The 21841-nt window shown below is 34.0% G+C and overlaps 1 protein-coding gene across 2 annotated transcripts in view; it reads left to right on the top strand.

Moving 5' to 3' along the window:
* The window catches only part of Dachs (unconventional myosin-IXb-like dachs), a 51375-nt gene extending 37083 nt beyond the window's left edge, over window positions 1-14292 (top strand). For both annotated transcript variants that reach the window (XM_072907115.1, XM_072907116.1), the window contains 16 exons: window positions 2609-2968; window positions 3426-3715; window positions 6128-6299; window positions 6373-6545; window positions 6788-6947; window positions 7035-7151; window positions 7289-7524; window positions 8149-8338; window positions 8613-8890; window positions 9286-9475; window positions 9727-9898; window positions 10477-10688; window positions 10996-11258; window positions 11439-11717; window positions 12049-12148; window positions 12549-14292. In XM_072907115.1, coding sequence (XP_072763216.1) covers window positions 2609-2968; window positions 3426-3715; window positions 6128-6299; window positions 6373-6545; window positions 6788-6947; window positions 7035-7151; window positions 7289-7524; window positions 8149-8338; window positions 8613-8890; window positions 9286-9475; window positions 9727-9898; window positions 10477-10688; window positions 10996-11258; window positions 11439-11717; window positions 12049-12148; window positions 12549-12706 — 3350 coding nt within the window. In that variant the 3' untranslated portion in view covers window positions 12707-14292. The remainder of the gene's footprint in view (window positions 1-2608; window positions 2969-3425; window positions 3716-6127; window positions 6300-6372; window positions 6546-6787; window positions 6948-7034; window positions 7152-7288; window positions 7525-8148; window positions 8339-8612; window positions 8891-9285; window positions 9476-9726; window positions 9899-10476; window positions 10689-10995; window positions 11259-11438; window positions 11718-12048; window positions 12149-12548) is intronic.
* Window positions 14293-21841: the final 7549 nt, after the last annotated feature.

Raw genomic sequence — 21841 nt, 5'->3', positions numbered from 1 at the left:
GTTCCTGTGCGCTGCCGTTTATTATCGTTTATTATGATTTACAAGGCATATTTTACTCTCGTTGTGTGTACGTCGGTTAAATTTATTTAAGATCATTTTCAGAGAATAATCATCGGCACGCGATTAAAACATTGCTATATGTTAGCTTCTATTTCTATGTCTTTGCATTATCGCATTTAATTTTTTTTGATTATTGTTATGAGCTATTTTAATAGTTTAAAAAAAAAGAGATATTTTTCAACAACACGAAATGAAATGAATTCTTTTTATAAGAAAATAATATTATTAATATTTCATGTTATAAATTATTAAATTAATATATTTTCTTGTAAAAACAATATTTTTAAAATATCTCTTTTTTTCAACGACATGTAATAATATTAAATCATATATTATTTTCTTCATAAGAGAATATTAATTTAATAATTTTTATAATTTATAATACGAAATATTAATAAAAAAATATTTCTTTTTATGAACAAGAAAAATTCTTTTATTTTATGTTATTGAAAAATATTTTTTTGTTTTTTTTCAAACTATCAGTTACATATATGTATATGTAAAAAAAAGTGCATTTATCTTCGTTTATTATAATCCACTATAGTGCATTTATAATCCTTGTAACCGTAATGTGGTTCCTTTTGATCAATGCACTTACTTTGGTTCAACATCGGCGAGCATTATCATAATCCACAAAGACCCGGAATGTTGGAAATAATCCCGCATTGAATCGGCTCTTGCTCTCTCTCTCTCTCTCTCTCTCTCTCCGAGAGAGAACTGGGCGTAAATAAAGCACCGCACGCGTTAAACAACTTACTTCGCAATTCCAGAACCGGTTATGTAACTAATCCCGTATCCGGAAGTTAGTTGTATCGAGCAACGAGACCAGTTTCCCGATGCGAATCAAACATAAAGTATCGTGTGTCGTCCGAGGAAGTTTAACGTCTCTCTCTCTCTCTCTCTCTCTCTCTCTCTCTCTCTCTTTCTGAAAAAAAATAAAAAAGGAGGAAAACGCGTCCTGGAAGAATGCGACATTCCGGAGAAACACTTTCGATCGCACTTAGAATCGATCAAACTGGAGAACTGCTGATGAGACGCAAACACGATTTCAGATCGCTGATAATCTCAGCTAGACTGACTCGATCTGTACTAAATGTTTATACAATATATATACATATATGCATATGGGTAATTTATCTGTAAAGAGGAGCGAATGAATATGCCGTGTAATGTTTGCGACATGATAAAAACATTTTTCGCTATTAATTGTCTGGAATAATCTCGAAGCGTCGACATTGTAGTCGACTTAGAATTTAAATTCACTGCAGCTAAAAAAACAGAATTTAATAAAACTACTTGTTTCAGAGAGAATCAAGTTTGCTTTTCATTAATTTATACTGATTATACTGAATTTCTTCAGAGAAAGAAGGAGACATACTTAAACGACACACAAATTATCTATAGACAAAAATAAATGATATAAACTATCAGATTTTGAATCAATTTAGATTTAATAATATTAAAAATAATATATTAATAGTAAATAAAAAAAAGACAATATTATAATCTATTTTGTTCGTGCATAATAATATATATATATAAAACTGTAACCGTTGTTACAGATTGAAAGATTGATTGATAAGGAAAGAATTAATTAGTTTGGCTCCATAATTAGTTCTATTATTTTATAATAAATGCAATTTAAAATTGTCATCAGCGACACTTTCCTCTTCCTCTCGCGATATTTTGATAATATAAAACTACTTTTATATTTTATCTCTTAAAAATTTCCCGAAATTCAAAATAGAAATACACAGCTGCCAAGCTTCCTTCATTTAATTTAATTTTACTTATTTATAAAAATTGCGCGCGTGTCTGCGTTCTTTGTAAAATTTCCCTCGGAAAAGTCAACATGAGATTAGTGAGAGAATAACGCACGCTGGTCGATCGCAAAAGCGCTCGGCTTCCCTCAGGTGACGGCGAGAAATTCATCTCCCCATCGAGAGCGCAGCTTCCTTCATTTCGACTTATCCGCTATTGTATCTTAGATTAACGGTACCCGGAGAGCGGCCACTCGAGAGAGAAACGCGCGTACAGCCGACGGATATAAAGAGGATAATGAGAAGTGAACTCGAGAACACAGTCAAAGCAGAAGCAGAAAGAGTTTATCGCAAGTGGAGATCGATATACATGACTCTCGGACAATTTTTTCCTCTGTCGTTATTGCAATTCTAATATAATTAATTCTACAAGATGTGAAGCAAAAAATTATTAAAATATAAATCGAACGATTATAAGTATTCGTGGTCTATTAAATTATATCATTTCCAACTCGATACGAATTATAATATTATGTAAAAGAGTGACGTCAATCACATTCCCAGAAGCTAACAATACTCAACTCAAGAAGAGTCGACTTTTTATTTTTTTATATTTATAATTCTATAATATTTTTCTTACTTTCTATTTTACTACAATAGGTTCTTTTATTTTACGAAAAGTTTACTATAATATTTTTCATCCTTTAATTTCACCTCGCGCTGAAAACGTAAGATACCAAGTACCACCGTCGTATTTCAAAGACCATTTCCCGGTTTGGTTCCCGCAGATGCTTCCTCGTCGAACGAGGCGGTGCACCTACAGCAACGCCTGCGGAGCCTCAGCACGGAACTGGTGACCCTGAGGAACCGGCTGCACGTAAGTCAACCGGCGAACGCGTCAGGTCCGGCGAACGGCACGTCCGGGCCCCTCGGATCCTCGACGAAGAGCCCGGAAAAGGGGGGCGCGCCCTCCTCGCCGGCGCCGGCGGTACCCCCGAGGACCACCCTGCCGCCCGTAGGATCCCACGGGATCGGTCATCCCGCGGGTCACACGCTCACGGCATCCGCGATTGTCCATCCGCACGTCAATCACGCCAGCGCGAACGCTCTCAACCATAACTCGACCGCAACCAATAATTTAATATCTGGTTAGTACACGGATATATCTATGTGTTTCCCCCGCAGGATCTTGCCTCCCCTCGTAACTGCATTTAATCGCAAAATATATACCGTTACGTCTTCGGTTATCCGACATTACGTAAGGGAAACAAGTGATAACAGAGATATTTATTCGCTTTCATTAATTTTTAGCCTCTATTAAATTTCACTATTATTAATTTGTGATGTTTATATTAAATTTTATTGATTAAAAATAATTGCGTTTTAGAAGGATAATTTTAATAATTAAAAATTTCATATACATATTAATTCCAAATTATAAAATTTATTAATTAAAAATTATTGCTTCAGCATTATATTTCATGAAGAAAAATTTCTCTCCATTTAGAGGAATGCAAATTTTATGAATGATGCATGAAAGGAAAAAAATGGCGTGAATAATTTGATAGAGCGTGCCCTGTAAATTTTCTTTCTCCACATGCTCAGATCTAGATCCCCTGAAGCAACGGCACAACGGAGTGCTCGACGACGGGATAGTGTCGTGCGTGACGGCCTTAGGATGCCTCCGATCGCCGCCGATCTCCAGCATCATCGCCGAGGTGAAGAACGCGAGGAGCAACCAGAGCCAGCACCGATGCCTCCCGAAGGCCACCGCTCCCTCGCCCGGCCCTGCGACCACCACGGCCTTCGACGACCTCATTCATCTACCCGGACCTCTCACGGAGGATGCGGTGCTCAAGTGTCTTCAGGCTCGCTTCTGCGCCAAACAGTATCACGTAAGAGGGATCAATTAAAATAGATAAATTGTCGGAAATAAATTTGAACATTCCAAGCCATTTTTTTCCGAATTAAAATATTCATATATTTATATTATGAAAAAAATATATTTAATATTATTGATAATAAATTTTTAATATCAATATTAATTAAAAAAAAAAGAAACTCTCGAGACAAAAAAATGATAAGCAAGGTAAACGAGGATATATTATATAATCGCACGATTAGTATGACTCTCTTCAGTATGACTCTCGAATATTTTACATGCAAAACCGTCTACATAATTTTAGATTACATTTCTTCGCAGCATCGCCTTGAGTGAATTAAACACTGCTATTTAATGCTAAATATATTACGCAAATATATGTAGCCGTGAATCTCGATTGCAGAAGCCACACAGCTTCCTGCACCTCGCGATCTTAGACTCTAAAGGTCCGAGGATTTCAGAGACCTAACTAACGTTCACGAATCTCGCGTGTGAATATATGATATATGTATGCGTGTGTGTGGTACGTAAACACACACATACACACGTAATGTATCCGCGTCGGAGCGGAATGCAAAGAGGCGGTCTCGAATCATATTCATAAGTACACGGAACGATATGCGAGCCGGTGCTGGTGTTGGTGGCCGCAATAACACAAACACACCGCGGCCGATATACCGTCATTAAGAATTCACCCCATCTCTCCCGGCTGGTTCGTGCATGCCACCCTGCCCGCAGGAAACCCACGCACAGGTGGCACGCACGCTCGCATTCCGATGATGCGATCGGCCGGGGGCCGCCGGCTTTACTTCTCATACATTTCCTATCGTGCCGTGTATGTAATTGACTAGGATTATTCCAGTTAATCGTGCTTCTGCTCGCCGATGAGTTTGGATTGATTGTTTTCCGGGAATCTTCAATTTCAATCTCTAGTCAACTTTATTTCATTTATTAAACTCTTTTATTTCAGCCTTCAATTAATTAATTAAGATTGTTGGTAGGAAATTTTTTTTCAAATACACTAATGTAAATTAAAATATATTAATATGAGTTAATATACAATATATTAAAAAGAATTATATATACAGAAATAAATTTACATTAATTTAAAAAAATTCAGTGATAAATAAGTTGAATAATTTCGTAAATTTTTTCCGGACAATCTGTTAACTTTTTAATTAAATATATATTCATGAGTTTCTTTCGTTGTAAATAAATTTTCCTGTTTACCACGATAACTTGTTCCGTATATCGTTCATCATGATAGGGCAACTCCCTGCGGCAAACTGTCGACTTTTTACACGAAGCGTTCGATTTCTTCGAGGCTGTTCCTCATTTAGACGATCTATTGAGAAACTCTTGATTTCTCCGTTGATCTAGGTTCCTCAGGCGAGCGAGAACCTTTTTCTTCATCGATTGTGGTCGATTAGATACCTTGTTTCGACCACAAGAAGCAATCTGATCATGTACTTACGCAAACTCATTATGCAACCTATCAGTCTTGAACTTCGATATTTGAAGAGAATCTAAAAAAAAATTATTAACCGATCTTTTCTTCAATTTCTGAGATTAAATTAATATTCTGCTATTTATATGAATCACACAAATTAATAATAGATTATGAATTTCTCTCTCGAATTTCTTTCCAGCATAAATTGTGTATGACTGGAATTATTCATGAAATAATGATCAAATCTTTAAAAAGAAATATTTCAACATTACATTATTCAAATTGCAATTCGAGCACACATTATCTGAAATTTTTCCTAAGTTATGGCTGTTAAATTTACGTTCCATTTCCGTGTATTTAAACGAGCGTTTGCACTTCGAAAGTTAATGATCGAGATCACGATAGTTTTCTTCGTCGTTGATGACGCTCTTACCCATTATCGACGTGCACGCACAGATGCGTGATCTGTTTACAGCTCGCATACGCAGATTCCGATCGCCCTCTTTCCGCCACCCATCTTATAAAGTTCGACATGGAACTGGTTCCATCCTCGCTTCTTCGTTTCCACTAATTTTCACACACTTGAGACCACTTTTATGCTCCTTTTTATTTTCGTTCATTTTATTTTCTTTAATTCCAAGAACATTAAATGTTGCAAATTCAACTACCGAGATTTAAAAAATTAACTAATTTCTAATAATAATAGTTCAAGAAAAAGAACGTTTTTTTTTTAAAAAGATGGTATAATAAAATGAAGAATATTTCTCTTGTAGTTAAAGATTATTTTCAAATAAATTATTATCGATAAGAGCAAAATAATTTGACATTCTAAACAAAAATTTTTCAGAAAACAAAAACTCTTGCTGAATTAAAATTAATACATGTATTATATATTATTTACAACATGTATTAAAAAAATAATTTAAGATTAATTAATTGTGACAGATTTATACAAGAAAACAAATATTGTTCTAGACAAATGTGGGTCCCATATTGGTTTGCGTGAACCCGTATACAGACGTGGGGAATCCGTTAACTTTAACGAGCACCAGGACAGTACCATTAACGCCTCAGCTAAACAAGGTTGTCCAGGAAGCCGTGAGGCAGCAATCGGAGACCGGATATCCGCAGGCGATTATCCTTTCCGGTAAGTCTTCTCTATAATGGATTTGTTTTCTTCTTTCAGGAGAGAATAAGATCTTGGAAATTTTCCCATACAGGAACAAGCGGTTCCGGAAAAACGTATGCTTCAATGCTGTTACTTAGGCAACTCTTCGACGTCGCCGGCGGCGGACCGGAAACGGACGCTTTCAAACATCTAGCGGCAGCCTTCACGGTCCTCAGATCCTTGGGCTCAGCGAAAACCGCCACAAACTCGGAGAGCTCGAGGATAGTAAGTGCTTCGCTTCAAAATGCATAAGATAGAAAAGAAGATAGCGGGGGAAAAGGAAAGAAGAAGGAGAGAGGGTAGCTTGTGCGAAAAGAGAGATTATATGAAATCGGTACAGAATATATTAAAATCAGAAATAATACGAATAACGAGCAATAAAACGCGAAGAAAAAAAAAATATTGTATATTAAAAGCAATGCAATTTTATTAATATAAGAACAATTTTTTTTTCACCGTATATTCAGGGTCACTTTATCGAGGTTCAGGTGACGGACGGTGCCTTGTACAGGACAAAAATTCACTGTTACTTCTTAGACCAGACGAGAGTGATCAGACCGTTGTCAGACGAGAAAAACTACCATATATTTTATCAGATGTTGGCCGGACTGTCTCACGACGAGCGAGGTAATGGCACAATTAATTATGACAAATATATGGGTGGAATTTAATTTAATACAACGGAGGAAATAATTACCTTCCCAACTTTTGCAGTTAAATTAAATCTGGAGGGGTACAATCTGAAAAATTTGAGATACCTCCAACATGGCGACACGCGACAGGACGAGGCCGAGGATGCCATCAGATTTCAAGCTTGGAAAGCCTGTTTAGGTACGAAAAGAAAAGAATTCAATAAAATAATTTCGATAATTTCTAGCATTTAACCTAAATTGTTTTGTAAAAACTTATTGGATTAATTTTTCTTCTATTAAAACTGATTTAATTAGTTCCTCGTTCTCTCTGTTCAGGCGTTTTGGGCATTCCGTTTTTGGACGTCGTAAGAGTATTAGCAGCGGTGCTCATACTCGGAAACGTCGGTTTCACGGACGGTCCTGGCGTGGAGGTAGGCGTGATTGGAGAGAACGAGTTGTCCTCTGTGGCAGCACTCCTGGGAGTTCCTCCGCCAGCTTTGTTGCGAGGACTCACTTCGAGGACTCACAACGCGCGCGGTCAGCTTGTTAAATCCGTCTGTGACGCTAACATGGTACCGTTATAGAACCTTGCTGATGAGATGAGCAACTTGACCCCATCTTATTCCAGTTGGGATCAAATAATTATATCTCTCTTGATTCCTTTAGAATCTCTCTAAAACGTCGCAAACTTTATCCCTCGAAATGATTTATTTTTTTTTATACTGGATGACATTTTTGTTTCTTCTTCTTCAGATTCGCGAATAAATAATCCTAGACTATTGATTCTCTTATCTTCGACAAAAATTCTTTGAATCATTCAATTTTAAAAGAAATTGAATCGTTAAATTTTTATTTATTTCTTTAAAAACTGTTCAATTCTTAGATTCTTATGTTTCTTTTTGTCAATTTTATTTCGAGATATTTAATTAAATACTTTCTTTGCGAAGAGTTTGAAAATGCTTTGAAGTTGAATTTTTAATTTTCGATTTAAATTTCTATTTTCTGTATTATTTAGCGAGATGGTCAAAACATAAGTGAGTTACAAGTTTTCTCCGAGTCGCAAATTTACTTTGAATTGCAAATCACAATAGTGAACCAAGTGGGTCATTAAAAAGTTGCTCTACATTGCGATCACGTATATTATCATGTAATATAACATCGAAAACATGTTGAACGCACGATGTTTGTTTACATAGTCCAACATGACCAGGGATTCGCTGGCAAAGGCGCTTTATTGCCGCACTGTAGCCACAATCGTGAGACGAGCCAACAGCCTGAAGAGACTCGGCTCGACCCTCGGCACCCTTTCATCCGACTCCAACGAATCCGTCCATAATCAAGCGGAGGTCACTAGCCAACATGCCTCTACGGTTGGCAGCTCGGCAGGTCTTTATTACAATATATTTTTCTATTATCTCGATTTGACAGTTTGCATTTTTTTTCATAATTCGTTATATCAAGTAAGATCAAAGCAGTTGTTGCTATAATTTATAATTGAAAAATTAATTTTAAAAGAGAACAAATATCAATTTTCTTGGAGTTATCTGAAAAAAGAATGCATTTTTTTCTCGCTATTCATGTATCGCTTTAGAGATTATGGTTTATATGAGTTTCCTACCTTCCAACGTGGCGAATAAGCTAAAGGGTGAGAATATTTCAGGGGGAACAGGATCCAGAAGCATGACCGCCCTGAATAACGCCGTGCGACACGCCACGGACGGTTTCATCGGCATTCTGGACATGTTCGGGTTCGAGGATCCTAAGCCGAGCCAGCTGGAGCATCTCTGCATCAATCTCTGCGCGGAGACGATGCAGCACTTCTACAACACTCACATATTTAAAAGCTCCATCGAGAGCTGTCGCGACGAAGGCATCCGGTGCGACGTCGAAGTTGACTACGTTGACAATGTGCCATGTATCGATCTCATTTCTTCTCTGGTAAGTTCTACCCTCTGTATCGAAAATCGTTGCTCATATATAATATAATGCCTTCTCGTTTTCAATAAAATACACTGCTCTCTTGACAACACAATTGCATTTCCTTTATTTATTTTTCTGTAATTTTTCAATATTTTATATGAAAGAAAAGATTGTTACTAAATTAATATCATCATTGTTATATTGAATTATTAAAATATTAAAATAATAAAATTAATTTATTAATAAAATAATAAAATAAAGATTAAAAATTTCTTAAACTCCCGAATTTCAAATGAATCTTGAAATAAGAGAAAAAAAGATCCTTTTTAATTTTGCTCTTAAATTCTTTCATTATTCATTAAAGATATGATTGTTTTCGACGTTAAGGTGCCTGTCTATTTTAATTTATACAGCGTACCGGTTTGCTAAGCATGTTGGATGTGGAAGGTTCCATACACAAGACGGCAGAAAGTTACGTCGCCAAAGTAAAGGTGCAGCACAAGCAGAATCCTCGGCTATTCGAGCCGAGAACCGTCGACTGTAGATCCTTCGGTATTCAGCACTTCGCGGGAAGAGTCACTTACGACGCTTCGGACTTTCTCGGTAAGAGATTCCCCTCATTACATTTCACGATGAATCGAGAGAACACCAATAAACTCTATGATTAATTAATAATTTTGACATGCGATAACAATAATAATAATATATAATACTATTATGTATATTACAATATTTTTATAATAATAATTATTATTATACATTATGAATGGTTTTATTGTATTAATTATTATATATAAGATGAATGGAATAAATCTTGCAATTTTTTATTAAAATCGAAAATTTCATCCTCAAAGATACGAATAAGGATGTTGTTCCCGACGACTTGGTGGCGGTCTTTTACAAGCACACTTGCAGTTTCGGCTTTGCCACGCATCTATTTGGTAGCGAGCTGAAGGCATTATACGCGAGCGACACTGTACCCAGGGGCGTCAGTTTCCGTATATCGCCGACTTCTCACACCGATCTGTAAGTAATCAACGACATAACATTAAGTATAAAAAATAATCATAAAGTATTCGATAAATATTATTGTTTGGGAACAAAATTATTTATTTATTAGAATTTTTTTCTGTAAAAATGATCAATGTATAATATTTTTATCATTAATTAATTTTTATTTAGAATTAATTTATTAATTAATTTGTAATAGAAGAAGAATAATTAAATTGGAATACGTGCCTTATTTTTCTGTAATTTTTCAATATTTTATACGAAAGAAAAAATTGTTACTAAATTAATATCATAATTATTATATTGAATTATTAAAATATTAAAATAATAAAACAAGATTAATTTATTAATAAAATAATGAAATAAAGATTTAAAATTTTTTAAACTCCCGAATTTCAAATGAATCATAATAGAAGAAGAATAATTAAGTTGGAATACGTGCATACAGTTGGAATTGCGACATTATAACGGTTATTATTTTAGTATCAAGATTTATTTAATTATTGCTTTTGTCTCAGTGATGAGTTGCTCGTGAAACTTAATTATAAACAAAAAGCGTACGAGAAGAAAGTAAAACTTCAGGTTCTCCGCAGCTTGAACGGAGACGAGCCGATATCGACGTTGACGCAGGACTTTCATACGAGATTAGATAATCTCCTGAGAACTCTGGTTCACGCTAGACCGCACTTCGTTAGATGCATTCGAAGCAATAGTACCGAGACGCCGATGCACCTCGACAGGGGAGTCACGATGCGTCAGATACGCTCGTTACAGGTCCTGGAAACAGTGAACCTTATGGCAGGAGGTAAGATGTAACAGAATATAATAATTTTAAATTAATTATAAAGGGTTTAAATTTTTATAAAAATATATCCCTCTATCGATAATCGTTAAGTTTAAATTGTTTCAAGTTATTAGAAGAAAAATCGCATATATAATAATTGAATAGAAAATAAATGAAATAATTAAATATATGTATATTTTATAATAAAAAATATTAAATATGCATAGTAATTGTAAATATAATAAATAATGTTCTAAATATAATTAAAAGAGCGTTATTTAATTACGATAGTCCCGGAAATAATATTTGCATGATAACTCGTGTGCAGGATATCCGCACAGAATGCGATTTAAAGCCTTCAACGCGAGATATAGGCTGATCGCGCCCTTCAAGCAACTACGTCGAGCGGAGGAGCAGGCTGTCGAGGACACGAAATTGATTTTACAAAACGCGCAGCAGCTGAAGAGTAAATTCGGCGCCAGCACTAGCTGGGCCCTCGGCAAGAGGCATATTTTTCTCAGCGAGGGTATCAGGCAGCAGCTCGAGAACCTGCGGGCGGAAACGCGAAAGAAAGCTGCAACAGTGATACAGGTAGACATATATCTCTTTCCTCTCTCTTTTTCTTTCTAATTTTTTTCGTGTAATATAACATATTCTTATTTTGTGTAAAAGGAAAATTTTATTTTATTTTTTCTTTTTTTTTTTTTTTTTTTTATTCAGGAAAAGGAAAAATATGAAAGAATTTTAAGTTTGTTTTTACGTCGCTTTCAGTCTACGTGGAGGGGATGGCGGGTACGAAAGAGATGGCCTTTGCGAAGGACAACTTTAGGCGTAACATCCGGCATTGGTCAGAAAAAGCCGCAACAACCACCCAATTCTGGCACCAATACCGGAACCGTTCAGAGGAACGTCACTGCCGGCGCAGGAACTGGGACTGGCACTCGGCCAAGACCGCAGCCAATCGCTGGCACACCTCCACCCGATCCTTCGGAGAAATGCGCCGATCAGAAGATGATCCAACAAACTTGTACACTTTTCGGACTAGATCTGGTGAGGTTCTCGATATACTATCCACATGCTGTTCAGAAAGTTCAAGATGATAAAAGAAATATAAGAAAAGTAATCGATATGTGAAATATTGAATTTTTATATATATATATATATTAAAAGAATGCATAGATTTTCTCATGTTTTTTTCTTTAGCTTCGTATTTTTATATATTTTTCTTTTATCTAAGAATCTTATCAAAAATTTTTAAATGTTATAATATGTGTTTCGTAATACTTTGACATTTTAAATAAGATAGCGAATTTTATCGTGCAAAATGTTGCAAAGAAAATCTCATTAATTTAGTATAATCCCTTTTGTGTCTTCATATCAGGAGCGACCGCCACCTGTCCCACCTAGTAGATCCTATACTGTAACCGGAAACACAAAACTTGGTTATCCACAAACCAGGATTATGAAAATGCCCTTCCCAGGTAAGAGATATTATTTCAAAATATTTTTCAAGCTTATAATAATAATGTTAAATCTAAAACACAAAGACAATGCACAAATTTAGATATTTGACTTAAATAAAAAGAAAAAGAAAGCTCACAAAAATTTATCTTATTTTTGTAAATTCCCATAAAAATTTATTATTGATACGAAAAATCACATTTCTCATATTTAAAATATTCAACGAATCTCAAATATTTTCCCCCTCTCTCTCTCTCTCTCTTTCAATTAAATATTTAAATTTTTATTTTTTTATATTTTTATATCATAAATTATATAATTATTAAAAATTGTATGTAATAGCTTTTAATGAATTTTTTCAATATATTATTAAGTAAATCGTAAATATAATTATTTAATGTTTTAATACATATATTTTAGAAAAGGGTGAAGGCGAGATGGTCCTATTGAAGGGAGAGACAGTTTTAGTCGTAGGTGCGTCACCGAGACGAGGCCATCTTCTTGTGGAACACAATAACACTACGTTACATGTGCCGTATCAATTTATGGAATTAAAACCTTGCAATATTAATGTTTAATGACGTTTATCATACTATTTATATATTCAATCTTATTTTAATTTAAGAAGAAGCTACATATTATTGTTTTCTTCGATTTGAAAAGAATTTACATTTGGAAATCTCTCCATAGAAAAACTTGTACAAAGCTTATCACAAACGTGAAACAAGAAATAGAAATCCAAATTATAGTATCATATTATTTTTATATTTCTAATATATAAGGTAAAGAGCTCTTTTTTATATTATGTTATATTTCTATTTTATTTCTACAAATTTATTGACCCTCAATGGATTCGAAGCAATATTTACCTTACAAAATGATATTCATTTATGTGTACATATCATATACTAAATAAATAAAAAGATTAATAACGGAAAACAATGCGCGTAACTTTTTCGTTAATTTATACTTTCTAAAAATGAAATGACGCCGGTAATTATTCGTTTTTAGAAGAGAAGTAAGTTTGACCATCGAGGGTTGATAAAATAATAAAGTTGTCGAGCTCTTTGTCGAGCGTCTTATGGGAACGCTGTACTCTTTTCGTTACTCAGTCTCGATCGTCTCTGCCAATTAATTGCCATAAGATCGTCTCGAGGAGAGCACGCCGGCAAAAGTTAGGGTAGGGTGATTAGTATTAAGAGAGCGCCGGCGGCGTCACTCGCGGTGGAGTCAGCTCTAAAGGACAGTGAACTTCGTCCTCTAATTAATTACACCTCCCGTTAAACGAGCTTAACGCGGAAGTCACCGCGCCCGTGCTTATCGCTCATTTCAGACACGGCATACTGACTTACCTTAAGCTATATTCGTCTTCCATGTAGATAAGAGATTCTTCGTAAAAAGAAAGTCCAGGGTTGTGGACTGATAAGAAGAATGCGAGCGAAAAATGCGAAATAATAATACGTTAAAATTAAGGGAGACAATAAAAATGTGTGTTTACACCTGAGAATGGAATCTATTGGACGATAAATTGATCAAATATAACAAGGAATAAAATTTGATTAGTATAAAAAAAAATTACGATTTTTCCAAAATAAATCAATTTTTCTTTTCACTTAATTTTCTTGGAATTTTGTTAAGAGTAGTTTTATATCAGATTATTATGTAAAAGAAAATCACGCATTATTCTTGTCAGACTCGAGAGACTCACTTGTGAAAATGACAGTTGAACAGCAGGTTATGGACTACATATGTAATTTACATACATGTAATAGTATATAGGACAGATTAGATTCTATAATACTACTTACCAACAGTATTCGCTTGTCTATTCTGAATTCTTAGTGCCAATTAGTGAAACACTGCCACAATAATATATCTGTACTATAAGACTTACGATAGTTTATGAATAATTACAGTCACGGTGTCCTGTGAGAGAGAACTCTGATACTCTCGCCGTAGAAAGGTCCGTCTTTTGTAGATACACAATAAATTCGTTTCTCTCCGAAAGCTCGTCGATTCCAAAAAGAATTCGCAGGAATCTCAACAATTAATTAGAAACTCACGTTGAATACCTTAATCTTTTAAAAAGCTCGTAAAAGCTGTATATACGTCAAGTCTTAATCGAGTTTAAAATATTTTAGAGCGATATATATATATATATATATAAATAACGCATATGTATACATAAATATATATATATATATATATATATATATATATATATATATATATATATTTATATGTGTGTGAATTAATTGTATGCAAAGATTATATAAAGATCAAGTATACGGCACCTTTGAAAAAAAGGGCAATTATAATAGCTGTTGTTTGTCTTTTTTTCAATTTCATTATCTTCCCCATCCAAATATAAAAAAGAAAATGGAAACGTTTCAATTTTAATATTTCTCATTTTTATCCATATCTCTGTTTTTGACATGCACGCACAATTCCTTCTATGATAAGATAAAATTGTTTAACTGGCCAATTTCTCGATAGCTAATAAAATACGTGTTCAATGAAATTCATAGATTTAAGTATTTTCCGAAGAATAAGAATTCTGTAAAGAAAGATTCCTTCGTTTGTTCAACTGTTGACAAGTTCTCTAAATAAAATAATAACATAAAGAAAGGAAAAATATTACATACATATATATATATAATGTGATATACTGTAATGTGATGTATTTTGAGAAAATGTATAAATTTCCAAGCTTGTGCAAACATCTATTAGGGAAAATTGTGTTTCGCGTAGCGTAAAAGAGTCGAATACCTAGGAAAGTAGGAATCCAAGAAACCGGAAATACCGGGATCTTGCGTGTGTTTCGAGCTTACCTGCATGGTTGGAATGCACTGGCTTTGATGCGCAACGCTAAACACATACCACCGGAATTCATCTCACGAACCAAGAGAGCTTTATAGCAGGGAGACGAAAGCAAGAGAGAGAGAGAGAGAGAGAGAAAAAGAAGCGCGTTGCGTTTCTCTCCCGCACAAGTAGCGTTCTTACGTAAACAGATCTTTAAGCTGCTCTCACGCGGCGGCGCCGGCGCCGACGTTGACATGCACTACGCATTTACAGAAACTGGTAAAATCTCAGCTTGCGCGACACGTATAACCGCTCCAACATTCGTTGGAATTTTAAAATAAAGAAAAAAAAAAAAAAAGAGGAAACTGCCACAAAAATATATAAAATAATCTAAATATATGAAATGTATCTTTTTCATATATAATTTATATATTATATAAAAGAAATACATTTCATATATTTTTATATTAAATTATTTTCATATATATATTATTTCATATTATTATTGATAACAATAATGTTAAATAATTATATAATATCAAATGATATATATTATTAATAATTATTATAATTAATATTTATAATATTAATTGTAATTATTATGAATAATATATAATATATAATATAATATAATCATTATTAATATATCATTTTGTATAAAATTATTTATATTATATGTATTTATATTATATATATATATATATATGTATATATATATATATATATATATATGTAGAATTACGAAAAAGAGAAATTATTTACTAAAATTATGTGAAGAATAATTGTTTTTATTAATATTCATGGCGTTCGAAAATATTCAATGTCTCTCTCTCTCTCGCTCTCTCTTTTATTACAATTCTTTTATTCTATCCTTCAAGCCTAAATTGATATTGTCAATAGTTTCAGACAATACAAACGGAATGCGTTGTGTGTTCCGGGTGAGATGGAAGACGGGAATCTCTCGTAAAGAGAGCGAGAGAATGGCAAAGTCCGGAGGAGGATGAGTGAAACGAGATCGTGTATTCTATATGTCCGGGTGGTTCTAAGCGTGGAACACGTACGGTACGCGGATACGTGTTTCCCCGGCTGCTCTCTGGGAAAGCTACGGAGATAACGATATTGAATCGCAATGCTTCGGACGTCGTCGTTCGACCGTCGCGATCCACTCGAATGCGTTCGACTGACCCGCTTCTTCCCCAGCATCTCTCTCGCCGAGGGAATCCCGAGGAAATCCTGGCAGACGGAGGATCGTCGCGATCGGCTGTGACACCTTAGGCGACTTGTACCGTCGACCGTGGAACGAGAAATCAATCGAAAAGACACCCAGGTCTGAACTGAGAAAACATTTATCACACACTTTGTCGGCCATCTCTCTCTTTCTCCCCCTTCATTTCGTTAAAATCGTTCATTTATGGAACGTGAATCGATTCGAGAATTATTTAATTTAATATTTCATATTTTATTTGATATTTTTCGTTTCTATTAAGATTAGTATTGAAAGAATAATATGACCTTTTTTATTTCACACATGTCGATGTTCTTGTGTTATGAATATTGTTTAATATAACAATTTTATATTAAAAATATTATAAATATAAAATTTTTTAATAGGTACTTAATTTTATAAATTTCATAAATTAAACATACAATTGTTTTGTTACATGAGATTTTTATAAACTACTCCAGACGGCACGCAATATTTACAAAATATGTAAAAAATATTTATAATAATTATTTAAATATTTTATAAATATTTATCAAAACTTTTCGTAAATATTTTTGTAATCATAAGATTAAACAGATTTATTACAAATATCCCAGCAAATATTTGAGAGAAATATTTGCAAAATATTACATACGGTTAATCTACATTTTAATAATATGTCGAGTTTACAGTTTCTATAATTTTTCTCTTAACGTATATAAAATATTCGCACAATATTTCCAAAAATAAATAGTAAAAATATTTATGAATATTTATCATAAATGTGCCGCGTGCCCTGGGGGTCAAAATTATAAAGGCTCGAATTTGTACTATAATAAATAAATAACGCGCGATAAGAATGTAAGAAACGATTCCTCTTTACACCTTTCGACATAATTCAATTGTGTTTCACGTGTCTTACATACATTTCAACGGTTGCGCTTTATTCCGCCGGCTGCAACTATACAGCTTAAGTTGTGCAACGAGCGCAGGCAGCGCGCGCGGCAGGTGCATCGTCTTTCGCCTTTAATAACCAATCCGTGCAGCCGTCAGAGCTTTCGAACTTGCCACAAAAGCTCGGTTGTTCCGTAGAATGTTCACGGAGACGTAAGAACGAATATCGCCGATCGATAAGCGTTTCGCGAATCTCCCGCGAGATATTCTCTCCGCCAATCAAAAACGACGATGCATAATATCGCGAATATTAAATTTTTCACCCTGCTCTCCCCTGCAGCTCTCCATCTTTCCTCGCCCTCTCCCCTCCTCTCTGGCTTCCCGCATTTACCACTCCTTTACTTTCTTATGCACCTCTCCTCTCCGCCGCTTGCTTTTCGCTCTTGAAATACCTTTTTTTAAGCATATTTCCGGAAAATATCGGCGAAAGTTGCTCGAGCTTTTGCTTTCGCGAATGCCAATTGGTTCATAAATGTTCATTTTATCAAACGTCACGAGGAATCTGCGAAAATAAATTTTAATATTCTTTTAATATTCTTGAAGATTTTATTCTTTTTAAATTTAAAATTATACAAATTATTTAGTAAATATACATATATAAATATATATAATGTATAATATATATAATTAATACATCATGCACATATATTTTATAATTTAATAAAACTAAAACATAAGAAAAGTGGAAAAAAATTAATTTTTATCAATAAAAAAAAATAACAGAGTTGAAGTGTCAAAAAAAAAAAAAAAAAAAAAAAAAAACTGTTTACTGAAAGACTAAAGAAATTAACAAAACTTTTAATACATAATTAAATTTTATAGATAATTGGTTCTTTAACAAGATTCCCGTAACTTACACAATTAAATCTTTTAATAGAGGTAATTTAATTTTATACTTAATTGTGTCTTTATATATAAGACTTCCGTAAGCTGCGGAATTAAAATATCTCCTAATTTATGCATTATCTAATTTAAGGCCCGAGCTATAAATAGCGCAGTCGTATATACAATTTATGAACATATATAGAAGCCGGACGTAAAAGTATTAATTTTTCTCGCGTGGCAAACAGCTGCGGCAAAAAAAACGCAACGAATGCATCGAAACGCCGGGTTCTGCAGCGTCCTGCAAGGTGATTGCATCGGAAACGATAGACGGCCGATTGAAATGCAAATAGTGGCGGTCGACGTTATTTCGACCCCGGCACGGGGGATGCGCTTGTTGTGTCAAATTCCGACCGCGTCGCGTCAGGTCGCGTCCCGTCGTCCTCTTCCCTGGGTGTCGCGCGACACGCAAACAAGCTCGAGGTCGTTACAAAAGTCCCGGCTATCACGAGCCCGCAACCAACACGCACACACAAACACACTCTCTTTCTCTTTTTCTCTCTTTAACGTCACAGAGTGCAAGTGTCGCGCTTGGATAAGCCGTAATTTCAATTAACGTCAAAGCGCGCGCACGCGCGGTTATTTTAAGCGCCCGCGCCCGCGTCCGCTCGATCTGCGGAACGCGAGGATTAATACGACGAGGAAGATTAAAAATCTCACCTCGAAAAGAGCGCCTCGGCCCGTGAAAAAGAGAGAAACTTTAAGGAAGAAAAATTCAAGCAGAGAGCTTGGCGTGTTTTCTCTCCCGGGGAATGGCGTTATTATTTGTACGAATTGAAATATTGACCTAGACAATCAAATTTCAAATAAAATCTCTCTAGTAAAGTGAACTATATAAATGCATAAAGTTAATTCACAAAAAGCGTAATATTTTTTGTGTGTTTATTAGTGTCTTAATTGGGGAAAATGATTAAATGTATAAAGCGATTAAATTTTTTAATAAAATTTTCACTAAAAAAGATATATCGACACAGGAAACATCACAGAGTTAATGCCTTTGTTCCGGTATAGAATTTGTATTCCTATTTTCGAATTTTGGTGTTGGTCGATATCTGCAAATACTCAGGTGAAGCTTCGTAACACAAAGCACGATGTTGATATCGTAACCCTCATAAAGCGAACATGATAAAGCTATTGCACAAAAATTCATGAACGATATTGACGAATATCCGATCTCCGACCAATTTTATCGGTTTCGATTTTTTTTTTCCTTTTTTACACAGCGGATCGATCAGGCACAATGATAATTCACACTATTCGATGATGCGTGTGACGATGACAGACCGAAATAACGTGAAGCACACCTGACAATATCTGCTGTTGATCAACAATTGTAGAAAACTCTTTTGCAAAATCCTTTTCAAATTCGCGCCCAATATCATTCCATATGAATAATAAAAATTTTGGCAATATTTATATTTGTTTTATACAAGCTTGTATCGTATTGTTAGAACAAACAACTAGACATCTATTTAGAGAGATACAGGCGATATCATATATATCTCGAGAGATAGTAATTTATTTTAATATCTAAATCGAGAAGAAGCAGTTAAGCAGTTAATTTTCTTAATTGCACCAATATAATTTATTACTGCAGCACAGTACGGATGTTGAAAGATTTTTCATTATTTTTTAAACTTATTTTGCGAGCGATAAATTTAAAATTACAATAATAAATTTGCATTTATTTATATTATATATATGAGTTTGTTTTATCTTTATTATTTCATTTTCCGAGCATCTTTTTATATATCATCTTGTGTAGAGAATTTTAGGACACTCTATATGTGTTTAAAAGAATAAATAATGCAACAATTATTAATATTATTATTATTATTATTATTATTGCAAATGTTAATTTTTAATTAGTGATATCTGTACAGGATTAGATTAAGTTTGTATAAAATATGAGATATAAATAGAAATTTAATTTTAAGTAATCTAAAAATTACATAATTTTTTAAAATGTTAAATAAAAAATATATAAAACGTTATTAATTACAAATATTTTATTATTAAACAAATTTTTAAACATTTAGAAAATATTTTAGACATATATATCAAACTTTTATACAATAGTATAAACTGATGTATAAATTACTACCGCGAGGATAAGCGAGCAATTAATTCTACAAATAATAGATTATAATATAATAAAATAATAAATTATTCACACGCTACAGTTAATTATAATCGCACGCGCACTAATCACGATAATATTATACAACGATCGCGCGACACTGTAGTTAGTACTTTTAACGTTAATTATATACATAACTCGTACAACTGTATTTTATATCGAAACGTGATAACAAGAAAATCACGAAGCTGAAAAATCTCGCTAACAAATTTGCACAATATTTGTAAAGAATGATTCGCGTTCAGTTTTATTCTTTCAATAAAAGCGAGAGATAATATAACAATACATAAAACACACGGGTCTCTCGTCACGTGAATAACAACAAAAATATCATATGTAAAAATAACAGCGTGTCATATGTCATAAAAATCCCAAGGCCTCTAGCACCCTGGTGTTTACGTGCGACGATCTTGGTGTCATTTTTACGAATAGAAACCACGTGTATTATCTCTCGTGACAAATATTCCAAGATATCAAACGCGATTGAACATTGCGCGAGTTTATCCGCGCGAATTTTCAACCTCGACTATCTCGAGTGTGGTTTATTTCGTCGCGATATAAACTAAAGCGCACATCTAAAGTGCGATTAACGTAGTATGTAAAGTGCCGTCATATTCAAGTCTTTAGTGCGCGCGCGTGATGGTAATTAGCCATGTTTTCGCGAGTGGGTGTTCGCCAAAGGAGCAAAGAACAGACAAGAGAAAAGGAGAGGAAGGCGTCGGAGCAACAAGAAAAAGGATGGCAATTTATATTTGTATTTATTATTTCTATAATTTATAATTTTGTTATTTACATGTTAACTATTATTTTTATTAATTTTTATATGTTCTAATTTTGTTCATTTATTATTTTATATATTTTTGATATTAAATTACTTTTCGAATTATTATTTAAATCCTATGCGGGTTCAGAAAATTTGTTGAGAAGTATAGGTATATTTGCTTTTGTTGTCCGATTTTCGATCAGCGATACCGGTAGTAAATATAATTTCGAAGAAATCTCTCCTCTCCCTTTTTTTCGATACATAATTTATACGACTGCGCCATTGGAGTTGGGAAGAAATTCAAAAGAATCGCGCACACGGCTTCGTGACTGGAAACGACAAAAGTAGATTTTCACAGAGCACAGAGGAACAAAAAGTTTCGAGACTTTTGTCATTTTTATCGGCAGTCCCAATATCCACGTCTCGTGATTGCCTCGCGAAACTTTTCTGATCTGTCTTCCGGCCGGAGCATCTCCCTCCGCCATTTCGCTCGCGGGGTTTACCGCACGTAAATCACACGTCGCGTTCTTATACACACACAGGGTGCGTTAAAAGTGACGATCTTAACTTTAATTACGCGTGTGATATAACAGTCGAAATAATACAGAAAATTAGCAAGCGTAATACGAATGTTTCTTGCATCTGAGTGTTTCGACAAAGATTTATTTCGTCTCATCAATTGTTAATGCGACATTCATGTTTGGTAAAATCTTTTTAATTTTGATAAATATTATATGTATTCAAAGTTTAAACTATCAATTTTAATGCACTCTGTATACATTTTACACGCGATGAATATTTCGAGTTTATTGATCTTTTAGGGTAGTTGAAAGTTTTAACCCCTGCACTTGTGTATAATAACGTATTTATTCCATATTGGATTTCAATAAAATTATTAATATCATATTATTAAATAATATTATTTAATAATATCATTAATGTTGTAAATGATATTACCATTTTCTTAT

The sequence above is a fragment of the Anoplolepis gracilipes genome, chromosome 15, assembly GCF_047496725.1.
Source record: "Anoplolepis gracilipes chromosome 15, ASM4749672v1, whole genome shotgun sequence".
Taxonomy (NCBI): Eukaryota; Metazoa; Arthropoda; class Insecta; order Hymenoptera; family Formicidae; genus Anoplolepis; species Anoplolepis gracilipes.
This window is presented reverse-complemented; position numbering and strand designations above follow the sequence as displayed.